General features: G+C 51.6%; 8 protein-coding genes across 8 annotated transcripts; 5 read left to right on the top strand and 3 right to left on the bottom strand.

Moving 5' to 3' along the window:
- Positions 1-85: 85 nt before the first annotated feature.
- PtrM4_090860 (DHquinase-I domain containing protein) lies at positions 86-2,137 on the top strand (the record flags this gene model as incomplete). Its single annotated transcript, XM_066106940.1, has 2 exons — positions 86-2,083; positions 2,132-2,137. The coding sequence occupies 2 exons, from the start codon at positions 86-88 to the stop codon at positions 2,135-2,137; spliced, it is 2,004 nt and encodes a 667-aa protein (XP_065962608.1).
- A 1,139-nt stretch (positions 2,138-3,276) lies between these two features.
- On the top strand, positions 3,277-6,198 carry PtrM4_090850 (Fungal-trans domain containing protein; the record flags this gene model as incomplete). Its single annotated transcript, XM_066106939.1, has 6 exons — positions 3,277-3,411; positions 3,481-3,547; positions 3,615-4,113; positions 4,169-4,347; positions 4,401-5,451; positions 5,499-6,198. 6 exons carry the CDS (start codon positions 3,277-3,279, stop codon positions 6,196-6,198), a joined length of 2,631 nt encoding a protein of 876 aa, XP_065962607.1.
- A 4,277-nt stretch (positions 6,199-10,475) lies between these two features.
- Positions 10,476-12,064, bottom strand: PtrM4_090840 (glutathione reductase; the record flags this gene model as incomplete). The annotated part of the gene is made up of 2 exons (XM_001934466.2): positions 10,476-10,520; positions 10,709-12,064. The coding sequence occupies 2 exons, from the start codon at positions 12,062-12,064 to the stop codon at positions 10,476-10,478; spliced, it is 1,401 nt and encodes a 466-aa protein (XP_001934501.2).
- An 819-nt stretch (positions 12,065-12,883) lies between these two features.
- PtrM4_090830 (Bud13 domain containing protein) lies at positions 12,884-13,377 on the top strand (the record flags this gene model as incomplete). Its single annotated transcript, XM_001934467.2, has 2 exons — positions 12,884-13,000; positions 13,054-13,377. The coding sequence occupies 2 exons, from the start codon at positions 12,884-12,886 to the stop codon at positions 13,375-13,377; spliced, it is 441 nt and encodes a 146-aa protein (XP_001934502.1).
- Positions 13,378-14,442: 1,065 nt separating this feature from the next.
- PtrM4_090820 (Mitochondrial carrier) lies at positions 14,443-15,835 on the top strand (the record flags this gene model as incomplete). The annotated part of the gene is made up of 7 exons (XM_001934468.2): positions 14,443-14,619; positions 14,679-14,713; positions 14,762-15,054; positions 15,108-15,293; positions 15,346-15,491; positions 15,546-15,657; positions 15,708-15,835. 7 exons carry the CDS (start codon positions 14,443-14,445, stop codon positions 15,833-15,835), a joined length of 1,077 nt encoding a protein of 358 aa, XP_001934503.1.
- Positions 15,836-16,089: 254 nt separating this feature from the next.
- Positions 16,090-16,890, bottom strand: PtrM4_090810 (BTB domain containing protein; the record flags this gene model as incomplete). Its single annotated transcript, XM_066106938.1, has 3 exons — positions 16,090-16,589; positions 16,645-16,823; positions 16,880-16,890. The coding sequence occupies 3 exons, from the start codon at positions 16,888-16,890 to the stop codon at positions 16,090-16,092; spliced, it is 690 nt and encodes a 229-aa protein (XP_065962606.1).
- A 324-nt stretch (positions 16,891-17,214) lies between these two features.
- Positions 17,215-17,786, top strand: PtrM4_090800 (uncharacterized protein; the record flags this gene model as incomplete). Its single annotated transcript, XM_066106937.1, has 2 exons — positions 17,215-17,258; positions 17,309-17,786. The coding sequence occupies 2 exons, from the start codon at positions 17,215-17,217 to the stop codon at positions 17,784-17,786; spliced, it is 522 nt and encodes a 173-aa protein (XP_065962605.1).
- A 1,490-nt stretch (positions 17,787-19,276) lies between these two features.
- PtrM4_090790 (ribosomal protein P1) lies at positions 19,277-19,782 on the bottom strand (the record flags this gene model as incomplete). Its single annotated transcript, XM_001934470.2, has 4 exons — positions 19,277-19,323; positions 19,377-19,521; positions 19,576-19,653; positions 19,714-19,782. The coding sequence occupies 4 exons, from the start codon at positions 19,780-19,782 to the stop codon at positions 19,277-19,279; spliced, it is 339 nt and encodes a 112-aa protein (XP_001934505.1).
- Positions 19,783-20,076: the final 294 nt, after the last annotated feature.

The raw sequence follows: 20,076 nt of genomic DNA, 5'->3' as shown, positions 1-20,076 counted from the left end.
ATCGCATCAACGGCTTCAATACGTACGGCTAATCCCACAAAGAGAAACAAGCGCACAACCAAACCCAAACATTTCCATGGCCACCATGGTACAGGCCGCGAGCGTGACCGCCACCCACCTCAAGGAAGGGGCGGTCCTTGATGTGCAGGAGATTCCGAATGGTGCCAGGCCAGCACTGTTGATCCTGCATAACGAAGGCGAGGAGGACATTGTAGCCATCTTCGCCGACGTGCTGGGCCAGCGCTGGGAATCAGCGTCATCGCTGGACGACGCGCTATCCGGACCACGTGAAACAGTATATGGGCTAAGCAGCACGCTGGCTAAGCCGCGACTGGATAGCTGGGATCGCAGTAGGCTACTCATCAACACACATCGGGTGGACGGAAGCTGCGAGCTGGACGAGACCATTACCGACCGCTGCGACTACGAATACCTCTACACGCGATCGCCCTTTTTCCGTCGAGATGTGTCGCGATATCTGGGCTTCATCCTAGGCCAGATTGGCCCTCACCGCGACCTTACTAAGAAGGCGCGCACGACATTGATCTCGACCACGTTCCCCGATGTGCACGCCGCACTCCCCAATCTGGATATCTTGTCAGTCGGGGCAGATGCAATAGAGATACGAGTAGACTTGCTTGAAGAGCCTCTGCCGGACGGCACTGTCAGTAAGGTCCCAAGCCTGAAGTATGTGGGAGAGCAGGTCATGGTACTGCGCCAGCGTACGGAACTGCCAATCATCTTCACGACGAGATGTACAAAGGAAAACGGACGATTCCCCATGGATGATCCCTCCCTCTTCTACAAGTACCTAGCACGCGCAATACAATGGGGTTGCGAATACATTGACGTGGAATTGTGGCTGCCAGAGGAGATTAGGAGGAAGCTGGCTGAGCATAAGGCTTGCACCAAGATAATTTCGGCGTTCCACGACTTCTCAGGTACTTTCAAGTGGACCGCGCCTGAAACACAACGACTGTTCGAAAGGGGGGCGGTGTACGGGGATATTGTCAAGATGTACGCCCTTGTCAACTCAATGCAAGAAAACTACGAGCTCGAGTACTTCCGGTCGACCATCCAGGCAAAGTATCCGCACCCTCCCTTTTCAGGCCTCAACATGGGACCTATGGGCCAGCTATCGCGGACTCTAAACAAGATATTCACACCAATCACACATCCGTTGCTACCTATGATAGCAGCACCCGGGCAATTAAGTGCAGCTGAGATCAATGCGGCGCTCCACACCATGGGTCAGATGCCCAAGCAGGACATTTACGGCATCGGGAGTTTCCGGTCAACATCGCAAGCCATGTTCTTTGAGAAGTGTTTCAACGAACTTAGCTTGCCACATTCGTTTGGGTTTGCAGAGCGAGCGCCCAAGGCTTCGATTGAGCATATCCTTGGCCGCAGCAACTTCGGGGGCGCGTACATCAACCCGCCGCTGGCAGCCTCAGCGCCATACCTTCCGTCTCTGTCCAACGCCGCTCGGGCAATTGGACAAGTTGATACTGTGCTGGTCGGACCCGGGACCAGCAATGCATCCTTCATTGGCGACAATACCCGGTGGAAGGGTATACGGGCCACCCTTACCCGTGACTTTGTGCCATCTGCATACAGTGGACAAGCGGCATTATTGCTGGCTAGCAACGAGGCCGATGCGTCGGCGTCGCTGTTTGCGCTGAAGAACCTTGGTATTGGGCCGATATATACCATAGGGTTCAAGTCGCAAGGGCCGCTGTCTACTGACGTGTCACCGGTACGGTCGATTGAGGATGTGAAGCGGCTACAAGAGCCGTTCGTTATCATCTCGGCACTGCCTGCGGATAAGTCATTGCTCGTGGTGCCCCTGTTGAAGCACTACAGGGTCGGGGGTCGGAATGGCACCACCAATGGCGCCACAAACGGACGTGGGTCAGCAGGAACAAGAGCTGCAGCTGGAAAAGTGTTTGTCGACCTGGCCAGTGGGCCCCGAAAGGCCGACCCACTGGCCATGGCCACATCGGCAGGGTGGACTGCATATGGCATTGATGACGTATCGGCATGGACAACAGTTGAAACGATTAGGAAACTCGTGGGCCAGAACGTATGCTATGACTTTGTGCGTTTGGCGTCTGGAAGGGGACACTTTTAGAATTAGCGGGAGCAAGAATGGAGCCTTGAGACGATTGAGTGATTTGGGCAGGAAATTTTTGATTTACATGTGAATCGTGCAGAAGTATATGCGACGTGACACTAGGCGGTATGGCGGCACATGCAGTGACAGCGGTAGCGGTAGCGGTGACAGCACTATGCTGAGTGACAGTCAGCGAGCGGAGTCAGTCTGGCCATGGCGTTTTCTTTTGTCGGGTTCGGGCAATGCCATGTGCCATGTGCCATGGTGAGGGAGAAGAGAACGACCGGGAAACAAGTCATGTCACAGTTCCTCGGGGGAAGCGTAACCGGGCACGAGGGCTGCCGAGCGCAGGACGGCTAGTTGTTAGGGTGGTTTTGGGATGTCGTGAATTGATTGGCGTGCGGGCGATACCCCAGATTTCCAGAACAAATGCGAGGCAGTCCGGCGCTACAAGGGGCAGCTAGGCCCATGGTGGATAGCTGCGTGAGACGGACGCAATCTAAGTGTCCAAATTGCTGCAGCTGCTGCATGGGGGGCAGAACCGAGGCACGGTGCGCTGTCTGGGGGGTTGAAGTTGTCTGGCCTGGGTTTGATTTCCCTCGCAACTCGAGCACCGGCGGGCGGGCTGGCCTCATACCAGTAATGGTCATGTTTTGGTTGCCCTCGCCGCAGCCGCCTAGAACTTGCAAGGGCTGGTAACAAGCCTATCCAGCGTCGTATCGCCGCCTCGGCCCAGCGGCCGCCAGTCTCCCACAGCGTCTCTGGGCTGGCTATCTTGGTTAAGGTGTGAGTGGGTGTGCAGTATGTGTATGCATGTGTGCGTGCCTGGGTTAGAGTCTGACTCTTTCTACCGGGGCGAGGCTACTGCGTATAGTACATGGTCCGAGGATCGTCATCACGCGTCCTTGTCCTCCCCAGCGGTTCCATCCACGCATCTGCATCCTTCTAGTAGACGCACCGCAGCGACTCGCATCCGAGTTGGCTCGCGCTCCCGCTTCATCAAGCCTCCCCCTGCCTGTCCCCGCTGCCAAAGGCCTTAATTTGAACTGGGACCTTGCACCGTGCTACTTTGGTGTGCTTTCTTCTTCCTAACGTCTTGTTCGCGGCCAAACGGTTATTTGCAGGCAGAATATGCTTCTGGTCCACCGTCTTATAGCTTCGCTATGTCCACCGAAGTCTCGCAGTCACTGGCCGCCGCAATGGCACGCCCTCAAATTGGTATCGACCGTCTGCCGGCCCGCCGCGTTTCAAACGAGCCCCGAGAGGCCATGAACTGCAAGAGTTGTCGGAAGCGAAAGGTTGTTTTCCCCCTCTATCCTGCCTGTTATCGTCACTCAACATGGTATCAATGCTGACGGCCCGCTTAGATCAAGTGTAACCGCACACGGCCAACTTGTGAAGCTTGCCAGGTCTTCAACTGCCCGTGTATATACGGTATGTGGCATCATTTTGACCCCTTCTGCTCAGTCACTTGCACATCAAAGCTGACCTGCTACTGCAGATGCCGTGCCCAAAAAACGAGGTCCAAAGACGGACGTCCTCGAGGCTCTTCTCAAGCGCGTCGATGGCTTGGAGAAGCGCCTCGTGTCTGAGGGCAAGAGCGACGACCCATCTGAAGTTGGCACCACGACGACGGCCATGCAGGAGAAGACCAACGTCGACCGAAAGCCAACAGAGCTTGCAAAGTCGCAGTCACTTTCTCCTCCACAGGCCTCGCCCCACCATGCAGATGCTATGCATCAAGCACAGCAGTTGATGTCGCCAGTGGAGCCGAGGTACCTACTACAGCCTGTGTGCAACTTTGCACCTGACACACAGCTAACACGACCGTCTAGCATCCAATCGCCCTCGCTAGCACCCGACCTGCTGGTAGACACGTACTTTGCCAGAATCCATGGAAAACCTTACTACATCCTGGACGAGTCGACTACTAGACAGCGACTACAGGCCAATCAGATCCCGAGCCACTTAGCCTATGCTATTTACGCAGTGAGCGCCAGGTACGATACGGACGTGCCCGAGAAGATGCTGAACACAATTAATATATTACCCCAGATATGCACCCCACTTCGGAGGATACAGCTCTGCAGTGCGCATCGGACAGGAATATGCCCGCCGCGCTCGCCTCGAGCTCGATATTGATGAACCCTCGATCGAGACCCTGCAGACGCTTTTGCTTCTTTCGCAAGCGAGCTTTCAGCTGGGCAAGGGCAAGAAGACGTTGATGCTGCTGAGTATGCACATGTCATGCCGACCGCACCTTCCTTGTGCTAACATGCCCCTGTAGACTCCGCCATAAGCATGGCATTTGCGCTCGATCTACACCGCGAATTACCCCATGCCCTCAAGGTTACGCCTGCCGAACGCGAGGGCCGACGACGTCTCTTCTGGTCTTGCTACCTCATGGACCGCTTCGCTGCAACTGGCTCCAAACGCCCCTCCCTGGTCGCGGATGAATCCATCGTGCTGCGACTACCCAGCTGGCAGCTGCACCCGGGCGCCATGCTAATCGAAGGAGATTATTTTCCCAACGGCTGCAATCTGCAGTATATGGGCGCCACAGGAAAATGTGGACAAGGTAGCATGGGTATGTTGATCGGCATAGCACGAATCCTGGGTATAACAAATCGCTACTTAGCGGCCGGAGGCGTCAAGGGGGACTCACACTTTCCTTGGCATTCTCTCTCCAACCTTTCCAAGATCCGCCAAGAACTCGACGTCTGGGCCTCTGAGACGCAGGATACCTTTTCATCCATCGACGCCCTCTTTGGCCAGCCGGACAGCACCATCCTGGTTCTGAGTAAATTGGTCTACCACCTCATACATTGCCTCATCTACCGTCCGTTTTTGCCTGTAGATTTGGCAGAGTTATCCGGAACGTCGCAACATCAACCCTGGCAAATCGAAGCGACCAACCTGTGCTTCCTCCATGCGAACGCCATCGCGGAACTTGCTGAGATAGGACGGGCTTCCTCCATCATCGACTGGCCAGCCTTTGTCGGCTACTGCGTGTGCACAGCAGGCACCATTCACGTCCATGGCGCTCACTACCCTGGGCGAGAAGGCGAGGTCTTTTCCGTCAGCGCCGAGTTCCTATCTCGTGAAATACAGCAACTATCCGAGCTTCGTTTCGTATGGGCGGGTGCTCAGCACCAGCGAGACACCCTCCAGACCATTTATGGATGCCATACGGAGCTTGTTCAATCGCTTGCAAGCAATCCGATGCGCTATGCGCCAGTATTCCAGCTCGAAGACTTTTTCGACAGGTATCCCGGCCAGGTCTTTGACGGATCGCACATCACCTTCATGGACATTGCGGTTGATTCCATCCATGAAGGGTAAGTAGTCCGAGCTATACACCGTGCACAGTCGCTTACCAGAACAGCCTCGCGACCTTCAACATTGAGCAGCGAAACAACATGTATCTAACCAGCGGTGTGATTGGAAACGTTCAAGAGTACCAAAAGCGACCAGTACCAACACAGCGACCGCAATACACCAACGGTCACTCAAACAAGAGGCGGAGAGCAACAACTTCAGCTGTAAAAGCACCGACACAACCACAACAGATCCCCCCTACACCCACATCAGCCACACATCCGCCTATCGTACATACTCACAGGCCATCGGATGCCGATACTTCGGAAACGAATGGTAGCCCTGGAGACACCAGATCTGTTCCCGCCGATTCGAACGTATCGCCCTACTCACCGCCATTACCGAACAACTCACTAAACCCCCCAAACACGAACGGTGGCGGGCTTAACCTTCCGTTTTCGCCAAATTTCACATTCTCGCCATTGCCGCAGCTTGCAAGCTTAGCACCATCGCCAGTTCGTCGCCCGGCAAATCTCAACCCCGATCAAGACAACCCTGCGTTAAATCTCGACCCGAGACTGAGTATGCCGATTCCTTATGATCAGCAGGCAACCCCAGGTGCAGGAAGTACGTCAGGTGCATCGGCGCATACGGACCCTGACAGCAAAGATCCGTTTTTGACTTTGCTTGAACAACTCGCAGAGAACGAGGTCAGCAGAGGCGGCCCAAGCGAGCTAGATTTCTTCTTGGGAGGTCACAGTGGTTGATATTGCGACACTTCCGCAACAGGCTCGAGATTTCGGAGTGGGCAGCCCCGCAATATCACGGCGGACCGTCGGGGCGGCCATGCTGCCCATGATCATCACATGGGTTTACATTTGCACAGAACTTTCACTTCAGAGTACATTTTACAATAGCTGCGATGGCTATCATTTAGGGCTCTTCAACAAGGCGACACAGTCGGATTAAACTAGGGTTCCGTGTAACCAAAATAGGGGTGTTTTGGAGCGCATTTGAGGCTGGCTTCATAGCCCGGAAGCCACGTTGAACGAACGTCACGGCCGCCATGTCCAAACTTGTATAATAGCCACTTGTTCGGCAAATCCACAAGCGCTTTTCGCAAAAGATAGGCGATAGTAACACAATTGCCGCACAAGGTCCACAGAATTAATTCAATGGTACAAAACCACTCCACTCCGTCTCACTGTGCTTGCTGCGGAACAGGCACCGTGGCACATGTTTGGTTGCTCACGCTAGTTTGCGCCCGGTAGGCAGGGTCCGGTTCTATCTGATAGTGCAGCATCGGGAAGTGGGCGTCATGGAGGGTGGGGAGAGAGAGAGAGAAAGCGAAAGAGCGCAGGCGAGACGGCGTCGGCTTCGGTGCTTTAATCGGCACTCCACCCGCTGAGGGGTGTGCATTGCGTGCGGAAGCCATCTGATTCGAGGCGCCCAAAGTACGGTAAATAACTTTAGTGAGGTAGGATGCCGTGTTCGCATAGCCCGCGCTGACTGTTTGCGTATTCAAACAAGGGTCCCTTACCTGTCTACCTAGCTAGCATTTTTGTTCTTGTGCTTCTTATTTGGCGCGGTATCTCGCATATGGGGGTTTTGTCGGGCGGGAATCCCGGGTATTCTAGAACTCTTTGCTGTGTGTGCGTGTGTGAGCTTGTGTGGATGGACCGATATGGAGGGAGGGATGTGCTGGGTTGATGCCGGGGACGATAGATACGAGGGAGACATGGGTTGTTTTGGGCTACACGTGATCGGTTATTTGGTTTAGCTTTTGTCTTTGAGGCTTTTCGGGTCTGGGAAGGTGCGACGATTACGGTTGTGATGATGATGACGATGACGATGATGATATCTATGGGTGAACGAATCAAATCTTACGATTGATCGTCTAACTAGTTCTCTGGGCTTTTGGTCTTGCGCTTGTTTGCTTCCTTCTTTCTTGTTCCTGGCCTTGCTCTTGTTCGTCTTCCTTCCTGGATTCATCATACTAAGGACCAAGACCCCCCTAGAACAGATTTACCAAGGATCTTGTTCGGCGACGGAGACGGGCGGGAGGCTGCAATCTATATATACATGTACGTATAATATCACCTTTTTTGTTTCTATTTAAGTTTATTTTATACTTTAATTTACGAGATGTTTGTATGAAAGAAAGCGAAAGAGAGGAGGGTGTGTGCGTGATGTTCCCTGTTCCTTGAGCCCCTGCCTTGCTATGCCCTGGTAACTAGAGCGGACCCTGGTAGACCAGACCCTGGATTGCAATTGTGAATCCAAGGCAGGTTACTCGACTTGATAAGTAGGGCGTGTTTATATGTGAGTATCTGTTAAGACTTCTAATGTGTATGTTCAAGTTACTTAGCTACATACAAGCAAACTGAAGTGCCATTGTTCGTCTTCCCCATTTTCATGCAGGTCATGACTTGTGGTCTTGAACTTGCCCTCTTCTCCACATAGTAGCACGTACGGTAGTGTGGGCTTGCTTTGAATAAGTGGTGCGGAGGGGAATCCGGGGGAGGAGTCCACCCGTAAGTGCAAAGCATGGTCATGATGATGATGGGCATGGTGAGCATGATTTACGACTACGACTTAGGCTGCTTTGTCCACTTTATCGCGGAGCTGAGTTGCTAGTTAGAGTCTAGCTTGGGAAGTGCGGCAAGCATGGGAGCGATCCTTTCCGCGCACATCGCATGATTATCAAGGACAGGAGGAGAGGTGATGTGTGGAGGGGAGCAGGAGCGGGCTTGTGCGCTTAGCTGGTTGTGGTTGCAATAGTGGGAATGTGTGTGGTTTCTTGAGATCCGCGCAACACACACGACACGATTACACTTAGTTTAGCATTTACAACATGACTACAGTAAGTTGCCGGCTACGCCTACAGATGCCCTCTTCCGTCCTCTTCTTCTCGTATACCTGATCGATACCATGTTGTTTTCGCGCCCCAGTAACCGGGAAAGTATCGGTATCGGTATCGGTCGTTATCGGTATAATACCACTTGAAACCTGACATGATGTGATGTGACAATGTCGCAGGGATGTAAGTTAGGAAACGAAAGGATAAAAATAATATACTGAGACATGCGGCGCGAATACGAAGTCGAGATGAGGGGAAAAAACGTGGGTCACGGCATGACCATGTGTTGTTGGGCAAACAAGGTCCTTACCTGCTGACATGACGGATGCAGATGCCGGTACATGTTTGCTGTACCCGTTCATCTCGCTACACCAAACAGCAGTAGCAAAACCAAGAAATCAGTCCAGAAGCTTAAAACGGTAGACCGTTTAGCTCGGAGACGCCCTCTCCGCTTCGTCTTTTCAACGTCGCCCCGCAAACACGTACGCATCCTTTACCGATCCATCGCTCGACTGCATCCGCCCACGGTGGACGGGCAGTTGGGGCGAACGCACCTTGACGCCTTACTCCATTCACTCGTGGGTACGTGCGCAATTCGGTGTCTATGATAGGCTCGGGTCACTTACAAGACTATGTATGTACAGGCAACGCACGTTGTCCAACTGTTTGACTTTAATATCTACCGGTGGTACATACACGAAGTGGTCTTTTTCGCCCTCACTAAACCCAGACAACACACAATGACACTTGACAGCGTCTGTGCCCCTCGCTTCCTTGCCTGCAGCCGAGGGCTTAGTGAATAACGTCGTCTTGGCTGTGCGTACGTTTGCGTTGCGTTGCATCGCGAAGCATGATCCGCGGGCGAGAAGGAAGCAGGGGAGCGAGTCACTTGCTAGGGTGCTGCGGAGCGCTGCAAGCTTGGTGAACGGTGTCGGCGAAGGAAGCGTTGACAGGGGAGAAGGAAGAAAAGAAGCAAGAGAAGAGCCGTTGGTGCGGACGGGAGTGGGAGCTTAGGACGGTCAGGGTAGTGGAAAGTGTGGGTGCGTTGATGCAGGGTCTCTGGAGCTGCGTGGCTATTCTGCAGTCTGTGGTAAGCATATGTGACATGTGATGCATGGTTTTTCTTCAGGGGTGAATTCTGAATCATGTGCGGTTTGGTAAAGGAGATTTGGAGGAGGCTGTGCGGTGTGAAAAGTGAGCAACGGCTGCCGTCGGCGCCGGCGTCGGCGTCGGCGAAGACGAGGAAGATGGTCTGCGAAGGTCATGGTAGGCCTAGATGGGCGGTACAGATGAACGGAAAACTAGACGTAGAAATCATGTGATCAGTATACAGTGCACCATATGGTGTTTTTTGCTCATCTATCGATAGGCAGCCGTGTATGCGTGTGTGAAAGAGAGTATGTGGCTTACTTACGGCGCATAAGTGATCATCCCGAGATCAGCACGCATTGCCCAAACTCCGCACTTTCACCTACTGACGACTCAGACGACATGTCACTGCCAAAACAACTCTAATTCCTTCTCATGAATCAGGGCGATGTAGGCTACATCGGCTAACGTATACACGCGTGTACGACTCTACGCAGAAAAAAAAAGGAGAAGCAACGGTAAACGGTCAAGTCATCATCACATGCAAGCAAGTCATGCATAGAGCCCCGTTAGTTGTGCAGCAGAGGTGTTTTTCGTGAGAGCCACCGGCTACTTACAAACGCTGCAAGACCGTGGGGAGGAACCCCTAACGTGGCAGGCCTGTTTCCAAGGAAGTGGAGAAGCCCTTTCATTAGATACTGGCTTCTCTGTGATGTTTGGGCGTGAAGCAAGCTACGTATGGAGCGTATGCGGGTCAAGGGACCGAAGCAAAACGCACAAGGATGGGGAGAGTTGGGTCAACGGGCGCTTCATAGCTTTGGGCGGCTAGAGTTGCGTAACGCGTGCGTTATGTCGGTAATGAGTCCCGGTGGCAATGGGCAATGGGAGGGTCGGCGCGCGGTGTACATGCAGAGGTGTGGCACGGTGGGATACGCTTCGTATGAAGAGGCCTGTGCATAAAAGATCCACGGATACCGCAGCGTAGTGAAGATCATGTCTCTTATTTCCATAGTCTTGTCCCAATAGTCTATCTGCTGATATTTACGTCGTCATGAATCAGATATGTGCGTGCACGGGTCGTCAATGAGCTGTTCTTCAAGTCATGGTGACAAGTTCCTCAGCTGATACTGGGTGGATAGCCTGTGAAGCGTAAGTTAGCATTCGTTGAATCAGTATGCATCGATGTGCATCAGTATAAAAATTCGAGTGCTGTCACCATCCTTGAACCTTGACAATGCGGTTTCGTCATCCGAGTAAGCGAGAAATTGCGGCATATGCAGCAAGGGACGGACAATAGCACAAGAAAGGAAGGTTAGAATACCACGTACCACACAGTTATCAAAATCCTTCTTCGTTGCACCCATCTTAATCGCCACACCAAATCCTTGCAGGATTTCACTGCTGCCCTGACCCAAGATATGCAGACCAACGACTTTCTCATTATCACCTGCACAAATGATCTTGTAGGCCGTGGGCTGCTTCTCGCTAGGGTCCATCATGGCGAAGTACATGGCTGTGAACTGGGTCTTGTAGATCTTGATCTTGTCGTCACCATACTTTTTGCGGGCTTCGGGCTCAGTCAAGCCAATCGAACCGATCTCGGGGTGGGCGAAAACGACAGAGGGGATATTTTCGTATTCCAGGTGTGCATCGGGCTGGTTGTTGAAGAGACGGTCAGACAGGCGACGGCCAGAGGCAATGGCCACAGGGGTGAGTTCAAAGCCGCGATCGCAAACATCTCCGATGGCATAGATGTTAGGGATGGACGTGTTCTGGTACTCGTCGGTCACGATGTGGTTCTTTTCGTTGAGCTTGATGCCAAAGTCGGCGATCTTGAGGTCTTCGATTTCCGGCACACGACCAGTCGCGAAGAGGACCTCTTCGACCTCAACAGTCGATTCCCTCTTCGTCTCAGTCTCTTGGTAGGTGACACGCTTCAGTCCATGGCCGATATCTTCTACCTTTGTGATTTGTGTACCCTTGTACAGGTTGATGCCTTGACGTTCATACTCCTGGGTTACAGTGTCTTGGATCATAGGGTCAAAACTCCGGAGAAGCTTATCACCACGGATGAAGAAGTGTGTTTTCGTGCCCAGGGCATGGAGCATACCAGTCATCTCAACACCGATATATCCTGCGCCGCTTGTCGCGATACTCTTGGGCTGCTTCTCAAGGTCGAAGAAACCGTCACTGTTGATGCAAAGTTCCTTGCCGGGAATATCGGGTATCATGGGTCGTCCTCCGGTCGCAATGAGGATGTGTTTCGCCTTGATGCGCTGGACACCTCCGTCATTGAGTGCAACCTCGACCTCGTCCTTTGCAACGAATTTCGCACGCCCTCTGAAGTGCTCGATCTCGTCCTTGTTCAGGTTGTTCTCGTAGATGCCGTTTAGGCGCTTGACGTAGTCGTCTCGCTTCTTCTTAAAGTATGGCCAGTCAAAGTCCGGTACGCCGCCAACCTGGAAGCCGTATGCGGGCGCGTCCTTGAAGGTTTCCGCAATGGCTGCGGCATTCCAAGTCACCTTCTTCGGTACACAACCAACGTTCACACAGGTACCGCCGTATCGTGATGATTCAATCGCAATGACTTTGGCGCCGTGTTTGGCTGCTCGTCGACCAGAGGCAATACCACCACTACCGATACCCAACACTAGGTAATCGCACTCCTTCGTATTGGACGACATATTGATGCCGGATGTGGAGAAATGAGATGAAAGTTTCGATAGGCGTGAGGATGCCACTGCTGTTGGCAGAGGGTGGAAGTGCGACCGAGATAGGATGGTTTGTCGAGTGGATGGAGGGGCAGTGGTACGGAGACTCGTCGATAGAGCTCGCAGTCTAAGGGTCGCAGTTCTTTGCATTAAAGATGCAGCGCGGACACGGTGGATACTTATGGAAATAGCGAGGGCATCTAAATTTTAAATGCGGCAGTAGTCACGGACTGGATTGGTTGACGTTAGTAATCCTACGTGCAGGTGCAGTTGCAGTTTGTTGTACGGCTTAAGAAGCATTTGCTGGCTGGACGCAATTGACGATGCAAGGAGCGACGTACATATTACTATGCGCTACTGTGTAAGCTACACCGTATGCTGCTTGATAATCTTTAAATCCAGTCTCGAGGTTTTTGAGTTTTGCGATTAGTATCAATAGACGATGACGCGACCTCGGTCCCTAGCAAAGACGTCAATGCGCTATACCGCTTTCGATAGCTGCTTGCAGATTACCTCATCGATGGTGCACTCCACTCCCAACACCCGCACTCGCGTCTCCAATAGCGGTGATTGTATGTTGTGGTCCATGCAAGAGATCTCGGTAGATGTTGGTAGGAGATATGCCAACACATGACAGCAGCACCAATTTCCCCGGATCGTGAATCGTGAGGCAACCTTCTGAAGTCCGCAATCCTTCACGTCCCAAGCTCCACCACGAGCCCGAACGCATCACGCTGCACGTCGCATGCACAAGGTCTACATCTAGCATTCAATCCCTCTGATAATCTCAGTATGGGAGGGAGGCTTTCCATGCCAAAGGCCGCCGATGGCCTTAGTGAAACTTCCAAACCAACTTCTGCAAACGCACGCGCCCGTCTCACGCGGGGTCGAGGCATCATCAATGGCCGTGTAAGCCTTCATAGCTTGACATGTATTTGCTGTACGTGCTAACATATACATAGACAATCATGGCGCCATTAGCTGCCTTTACAATGGCTGGTCTCCTCTTCGTCTACGCTCGAACTTCGATACGAGCCGCAAAGCTCAACGCAAAAAAGCACCGCGAGGCAGATGGTGGGCAGATTAGCTGGCACAAGGAGAGCCTGAGGCGGCATGGGCAGATGGAAAAATTAGACGATGATAAAGGGACGTTTAGCGAAGCACTCATGGGAGACATTCGGAAAAAGAAGAAGCAACAGCAGAAGGTTGAGGAAAACCAGAAGGCGCCGGTGGAGAGGTCGGAAAACGAGGCAGAATTGAGGAAGATCTTGGGAAAGAAAGACTAAGGCAAATGTTTACGACGCGCTTTTGCCGTGTAATTGGACACGCACACGAGGGAAGTATACCAGATTGACATTCAGCAACGTATAGGCCTTCGTAGAGTATAAAGTCCCAACATAAGCTTTACGCTTACACCAAACGATCACTTATTGCATGCTACTCCGTGGAGGCTAGGGAAGGGTCGACAGCGCGCCACATGCGGCACATGACCCCATATAACAGCTAAGCATTGCTCGGTCTCTTTAGTGATGCGATGGTGGTAACGAGGCAAACTCCGGTACAGGCGAGGTCAAGTGGAGCTACGAGCTACCGGTACGTACCACGGTCCGCGGCCGGTAGCTTCTTGTCATACACATTCTGTCACATATTGAAGCTTTCTTGACCGGTTGACGTTGAATAATAACAAAGGCTTGATGATTCAGGACGCCATAGTCGCACGACATGACATGGCGCAAAGATCGAAACAGGACCTACCCAGATGCCGCAGCTGCCGTATTGATGAATGGTGATTCGTTGAAGCTATGGATATGCATGTAAACCAGGATGTGTAGAGCTTCACATGTAAGCCAACCCCGCATTTTACGTTGTGGTGGCTATCAAACATGCAACATGCCACGAGGTTTGAGTGCGTGACAGCCGGCGCGATGCCACGACGTATTGGGGCGAGGACGCTGACGACTTCGGGGGCATGGAATGAGTGTTATTGTCTGTTCGTAGAGACATATTGAAGTGCAGATAGTGATAGTTCGCGTCGATCGTTCCTCTGCAGCCAATGAGTTCATCCTTCCGTGGCCATTAGACTGTTTTGGGCTGTTCGTAGCACAAAGCGCGATCTCAACCCCACCATTCCATCACCACAATCGACGTCCATATACCCTCAATACCGCCCGCCATTGTCGCCCAACCTTGCCCTCTACCCCAAGTCTCTCCACGCCACACAATTCGCGCATATACGCCATTCGTATCGAGCTTGGCGACGCAGCGGTCTTCATGGAGCTTGCCCGGCTGCTGGCCCGATCGCGACTGCCGTAGGAAGACAGCACCGTCTTCCACAGCTAGCGATAGCCAGTATGCCCGAGCAGGAGGAAGCGAGGCCAAATGTACAAAAGGACATTCCGAATAGGCCGCGTGATCTGACCGAGGTTTCAAGAGCTGTGTTGCGGAGCGAGCAGGCAAAGCGATGGACCAAGAGGTATAGGACTGAGGTCGCCGCAAGCTCCAGCAGTCTGCTTTCCACCTTTGCTGCAGTACGTACAGATACAGCGAGCGATATCACGTGAGAATCGAGAATGCTAATAGCTTCCAGTATCCTCTGGACTCGGTCAAGACCCGACTGCAAGCGTATGCCGGCCCCCTCAGCTTACCCAGAACACGGCTAACATCCCACAGCTACAAGTTCAGTTCCTTCACTGACTGCGTTCGCCATACCTACAAGACTGAAGGCTTTCATGGTTTCTATCGCGGGGTCTGGTCTCCTCTTGCAAGCATTACCCTCGTCCGTACCGTATCCTTCTCGATATATCAGCGAACCAAGTACGCGCTCGACAACTGGATCTACCAGACTACTGGAAGCTCGCCACTTGTCATCGCCAACACGAGAGGCGCATGGCCTACGCTCTCGACAGTTGCGTGTTTCGGTCTGGCAGGTGTGAATGCGGGTGCTGCCATTACGGTAATTGCATGTATGGCCACCTTCGTCCTACATGTACGTGTAGTTGGCTAATCTTAATCTCAGGTCCTTTCGAATTGACCAAATTGAGTGCCCAAATCTCCGTGTTGATGGCCGAGCGCAGCGACGGTGGCGGTAAGAACGAAGCCATACGGAAAAGCTACCAGAATTTGGGAACCTGGAAGACGGCGCAAAATCTGGTCAAACACCGGGGATGGGGAGGCCTGTACTCCGGTTTTCATTTACATCTACGTGAGTGAACTGGAGCATGAATGGAAGATGCGGAGAGGCTGACTTGGCATAGTTCGAGATTCCATCGGTACCGGCATCTATTTTGTTACATATGAGAGTGTGAAACAGATCCTGGCAAATGCACGCGGAACTTCGCCCACCCATCCATTGGCTGTGGTTATAGCTGGTGGAGTATGCGGATTGGTCAGTTGGGCATGCGTAAGTAATCGATGACAACGCAGGTTGGATACAAAATTCTGACAAATCATACAGATCTTTCCCATCGATACGGTAAAAAGCATCTACCAGCGCAACTGCCTCGTCGGAGGCAAAGACAAGGCAACCAGACCAAAAATAGAGTTCTTCAGTCGGCGGATGTACAGAGGTAAGCGAATGTACATCTCTCTTCAACAACTGGGTCCTAATCAAGTCTAGGTCTGGGGGTTTCCATGTCTCGATCATGCATGGTCAATGCAATTTTCTTTACCGCCTTTGAGTTTCTCAAGAAGCGAATCAATGGCATGACCTATGACGAAGAACTCCTCCGCGCAAATGATTATTAATCGCAATCGATGCTTATCTGGCATTTATATGATTAGGGTTTCACTGTTTCTGCATCTGGCATGGAGTAGGCGCATATCATTGCTTGTGTGGAAGCGGGTATGTAACTTATCCAGGATTTGAGTACGCTACTGCTGGCATAGCATTGAATATGACGCATGTACATCGTGCGCCCTTTGCTCAAAATCCTTTCCACTTGTCTCGTACCTTCTCATGGTTCTCATTCGCTTTGTTTCTCCACGCGTCTCATACCCTCCTACGTCTTTTGTTTCAGTCCTCTCATCTTCACAGGATACTTCTCTCGATCCTCCTCTGATACATGACCATGATAATCGCACGGATCCAGGATGCATTTACTCCAATCTTGGCTCTTCATGAAGCTATAGCGAAGCATGACGCGTATTAGGAAATCAACTGGTAGTTGCGATCTGCGCTGAAAATCGCCATTTTCCTTAGTGTCATCATTATCAGTGTAGTCGAGGCAGTGTGATGCAACCATGAGATCTAAGACAGGATGATCCTTTGGAAGATTGGCGAACCCATAGATGATGGCTTTGTACCAAGGACAGTTTACTATGAGATCCTCGATAATTGCATCGCGCACCGCTCGATGGAAATTAAGCGCAAGAATACGATCGCCAGGGACAAGGGCTTTCAACATCGATATGTTCGAGTCGCCCAAATCGTCTGAGTCGTCGTGTTTGACAGGGATTCTTGGAAGCTTCCGCGTGTACATCCAGTCAACGAAGATATTGACTGTTTTGGTCAGCTACTATAGTCACAAACCTCAACGCTGCTCATATGTACTTACAACCATCGCAGTCGACATTCTCCAGCGTGACAACACCTTCCTGAGCCTCCTTCCAGGACCCAGTCAAGGCTTTGCGGAAGTACTCGGAATGTTCTGTGAGAAACGAACGATGAACCGTGTACTTGGTCTTTTCCGCGCCAACCTCTACGATGACGAGCGCAGAACTGCGAGCGGTGGTGCTGTGTTTCGTGGTCAGCTGGAGTCTGTACTTTGAGTATGGGGGAGTGAAATGTACCTTGCGCGCATCGTCTTCTTGCTCTTCTGGGATTACCGCGGTCGTAGTTACTCAAGGCGTGGGGTGGGGTAATTTGCTTCTGAGTGTAATGGTTCGGGTTAGATGATGTTGGCCGTGAGGTAGTCACGAGCGACTAGCGTAATAATCTCTCACTAGTGCTGCTCTCCTCTCTCACCTTTCCTCCGTTACCGACACTTGCGCGCAATTGAGTGTGGATGCTCTGTCTCACTTGCGTGCAATAGCGTGACCGGCGGGTACGAGACTGCTGCCATCCATCAATTCTTTCCACAAACCTACACACTCACTCCCTCTATCTCTCTCGTACAACAGCCACCATGGCCGATAAGAACGATAAACCGAGCTGCAGCCATAGAGCCCCGTAAGCCATATGGATCAAAGCATATGCATTTCTTGGCTCACACTGTCTAGCATGCTCGCCGGCGTCCTGGAAATCAGGATTGCCGACGGTGACGAATCGATGACTTTCATCATATCCACGGCATTACTCGAGGCTCATGCGCCAAAATTAGCGCAAAATATCCTGGAGCAGCGTCGCCAGGGCTCTGAAACTATTGAGCTTACTTGTTTCGACCAAGTGTGCTTTGACGAATTTGTGAAATGGCTCAAAGAGATTCCGAACGATACTAGCACGTTTAAAGCAAGCCGTGCGAGCCTTACAAATGGACTCCTCGATCTGCACACGGCCTTTAACCTTCTCTATGTCTACAAACTGAGTACGGATTACGAGATTATTGAGCTAAAAAAAAAGATATCCTCGATCAGCTATCGCGCTGTATCGAGAATATCACCACTGACCCAAGAGAGAACATATATAGACAACGCCCGGAGGATATCGTGGATCCCGTCGAATACACGTACAGCCTCACCAAACTTGATGTTTTTCTGAGAATTATCATGATTGTAGGCTTCTGCACTGTTTCTGCAAGAGACAAGAATTACCGGCATAAATCAATCCTTTTCCAGTTACCTAAAGAATTTCTGGCCGATGTCATCCACCGAGAAGGCGACTTTTCAAGTTCCGAGCAATGCAAAGCAGTGTGCTTGGAAGAATTGAGGAAGTAGCAGATTGATGATGGAGACAAAGGACAGAAGAAGAGAAACAGTGCTTAGCAATGGTGGTCTGTCAAGAGGATGACGGAAACAGGACAGTATTCGAGCACCCCTGTGCGAGAATCTGACGCCAGCAAACGATCTGAAATGGAGTTTTGCATTTATCTTACTATTACGGATCGGCCTGTCTCAGGTCTTCGAAAGCTATGGGTTATTGTGTTTTCTTATTTTGGGCTGCGTTATAACAGCTTACAAAAGCTACGGGTTGCTTAGGGATGCAAGTTACAAATGATTTGTGATTGATTTCAAAACCATATCTTCGGTATTGCGGCTCAATCACCATCTGCATCGAGGGTAACCAGAGTATCACACTCATCAGCAATAAATGCATAAATTCAATTTCAAATACATTTCCCCAAAGAAATAACGAAGGTCAACGTGCTATTCACACTTGATATAGTGCACCGACGTATCCAGGACTACAAAACTCGTCATATCTTGACTTCAGTATTTAATAGTGATCTCTACAATAACCAGTAGCACTTAGAAATGTATTTTCACGTCAGTTCCAGACTATGCACCGATAACCCCGCAAGTCACTCAAAACAGAAGCCTACACATGTACGCCATAGGATCAGCTAGAAGACGTTGCTCTCAAGACTGCGCTTTGAATGACTCGTGGTACATGATATTAATATGGAACATCACAAGCGATATTGTCGACGAGAATGAGGTTTTTGTCGGCAAAGTAAAACAGTGGGAAGACATGAACGACGCGAGAAACGATAAGATTGTAACAAAAAGGTTTGTCGATGCGTATGTAGAACAGTGATTAGGCGTTTTGAAGGCTGGTGTTTATGAACCGACTTAGTTCAGGCTGGGAAGTGGAGATTACGAAAATTGGATTGAATTACCCCTCATGAAAGGAACAGAAAAAAACCACAGACCCTTGACCAAGATACTGGCTGACCTAGATATTAGTAGCACAATCCTTGACGTCTGAGAGAAGATTCGCATGCACTGCATCCACTATACAACAGGAAGATATTGGCCAATTGGTGATCATCTGAAACGACGTGCTCTATCACCGGTTATAAGGTATCACAGACGGACTCCCGATATTGCGCTTTTCGAAGTTTCATTGACCCGCCGACCTAACATATCTCATGACGCCATCTTTGTTCTTCCGGGGAGGGCCCGTATGCAAGCCGAGTCACTGAAAGATCGTGACTATTTCCACCCCAGCAATGGGAATATGCCCGCTGATAATCCGTTGTGCAACCCCGTAAAAGGCAAATCTCGAAGAAAGGAAGGGAAGTGATGCGCTTAGTCGAAGAGACCGAAGCCCATGTCGTCGTCTGACTCCTCCTTCTCTGTTTGTGGGTTAGCCATGTTTGTGGGCAGACTTGTGTGTGGGCAGACGCACCTTCTTCCTTCTTCTCCTCAGCAGCGGGCTCAGCAGCGTCAGCACCGCCTGCGGCAGCGCCGGCAGCAGCACCAGCAGCGGGAGCGGCACCGCCGCCTGAACCGACGTTCAGTAGTAGGTCCTTGACATCCTTGCCCTCGAGAGCCTGTTTATATATCAGATTTGTGTTCTATCCCCCATAATTCTTGATTGTGCGCACCTTGGCGAACAGGGACGTCCAGATGGGCTCGACGTCCTCGATCTTTGCGGCCTTGATGAGAGACTGGAGCTTGTCGGCCTGTTCAAATTAGCCATTATGCACATTACTGCAACTGCCATTACACCTCGGAAGTCGTACAGTGATGTCGACACCGTCATCAGCGAGGATGAGAGCGGCGTAAGAGGTGGCGAGCTCGGCGTTAGACATTGCGACGGTTGTGGTCGTGAGATTTGTCGTGAGGTCGGATGTTGGAAGTCGTGAGTTTCGAGCGGAATTGATGTGGAAGGCGCTAACTGATGCCTTTCGCTTAGCGAGGCGCTAAGTTGTTTCGGGACTTGGCCGTGTCCTTGCCCCTCTGTGACGTCCGCGTAGCTTCCCCGCTATCCAGCTGCATCTTGGCTTCCCGACCTTGCGACCAGCCTACTTACGAGTTCGCATACTGCATACTCCAACCCTCCCCGACGTTCCCTTTAGTCGCACCCCCACCGTGATTATCGGCCT

This window comes from Pyrenophora tritici-repentis, chromosome 4, assembly GCF_003171515.1.
Source record: "Pyrenophora tritici-repentis strain M4 chromosome 4, whole genome shotgun sequence".
NCBI lineage: Eukaryota > Fungi > Ascomycota > Dothideomycetes > Pleosporales > Pleosporaceae > Pyrenophora > Pyrenophora tritici-repentis.
This window is presented reverse-complemented; position numbering and strand designations above follow the sequence as displayed.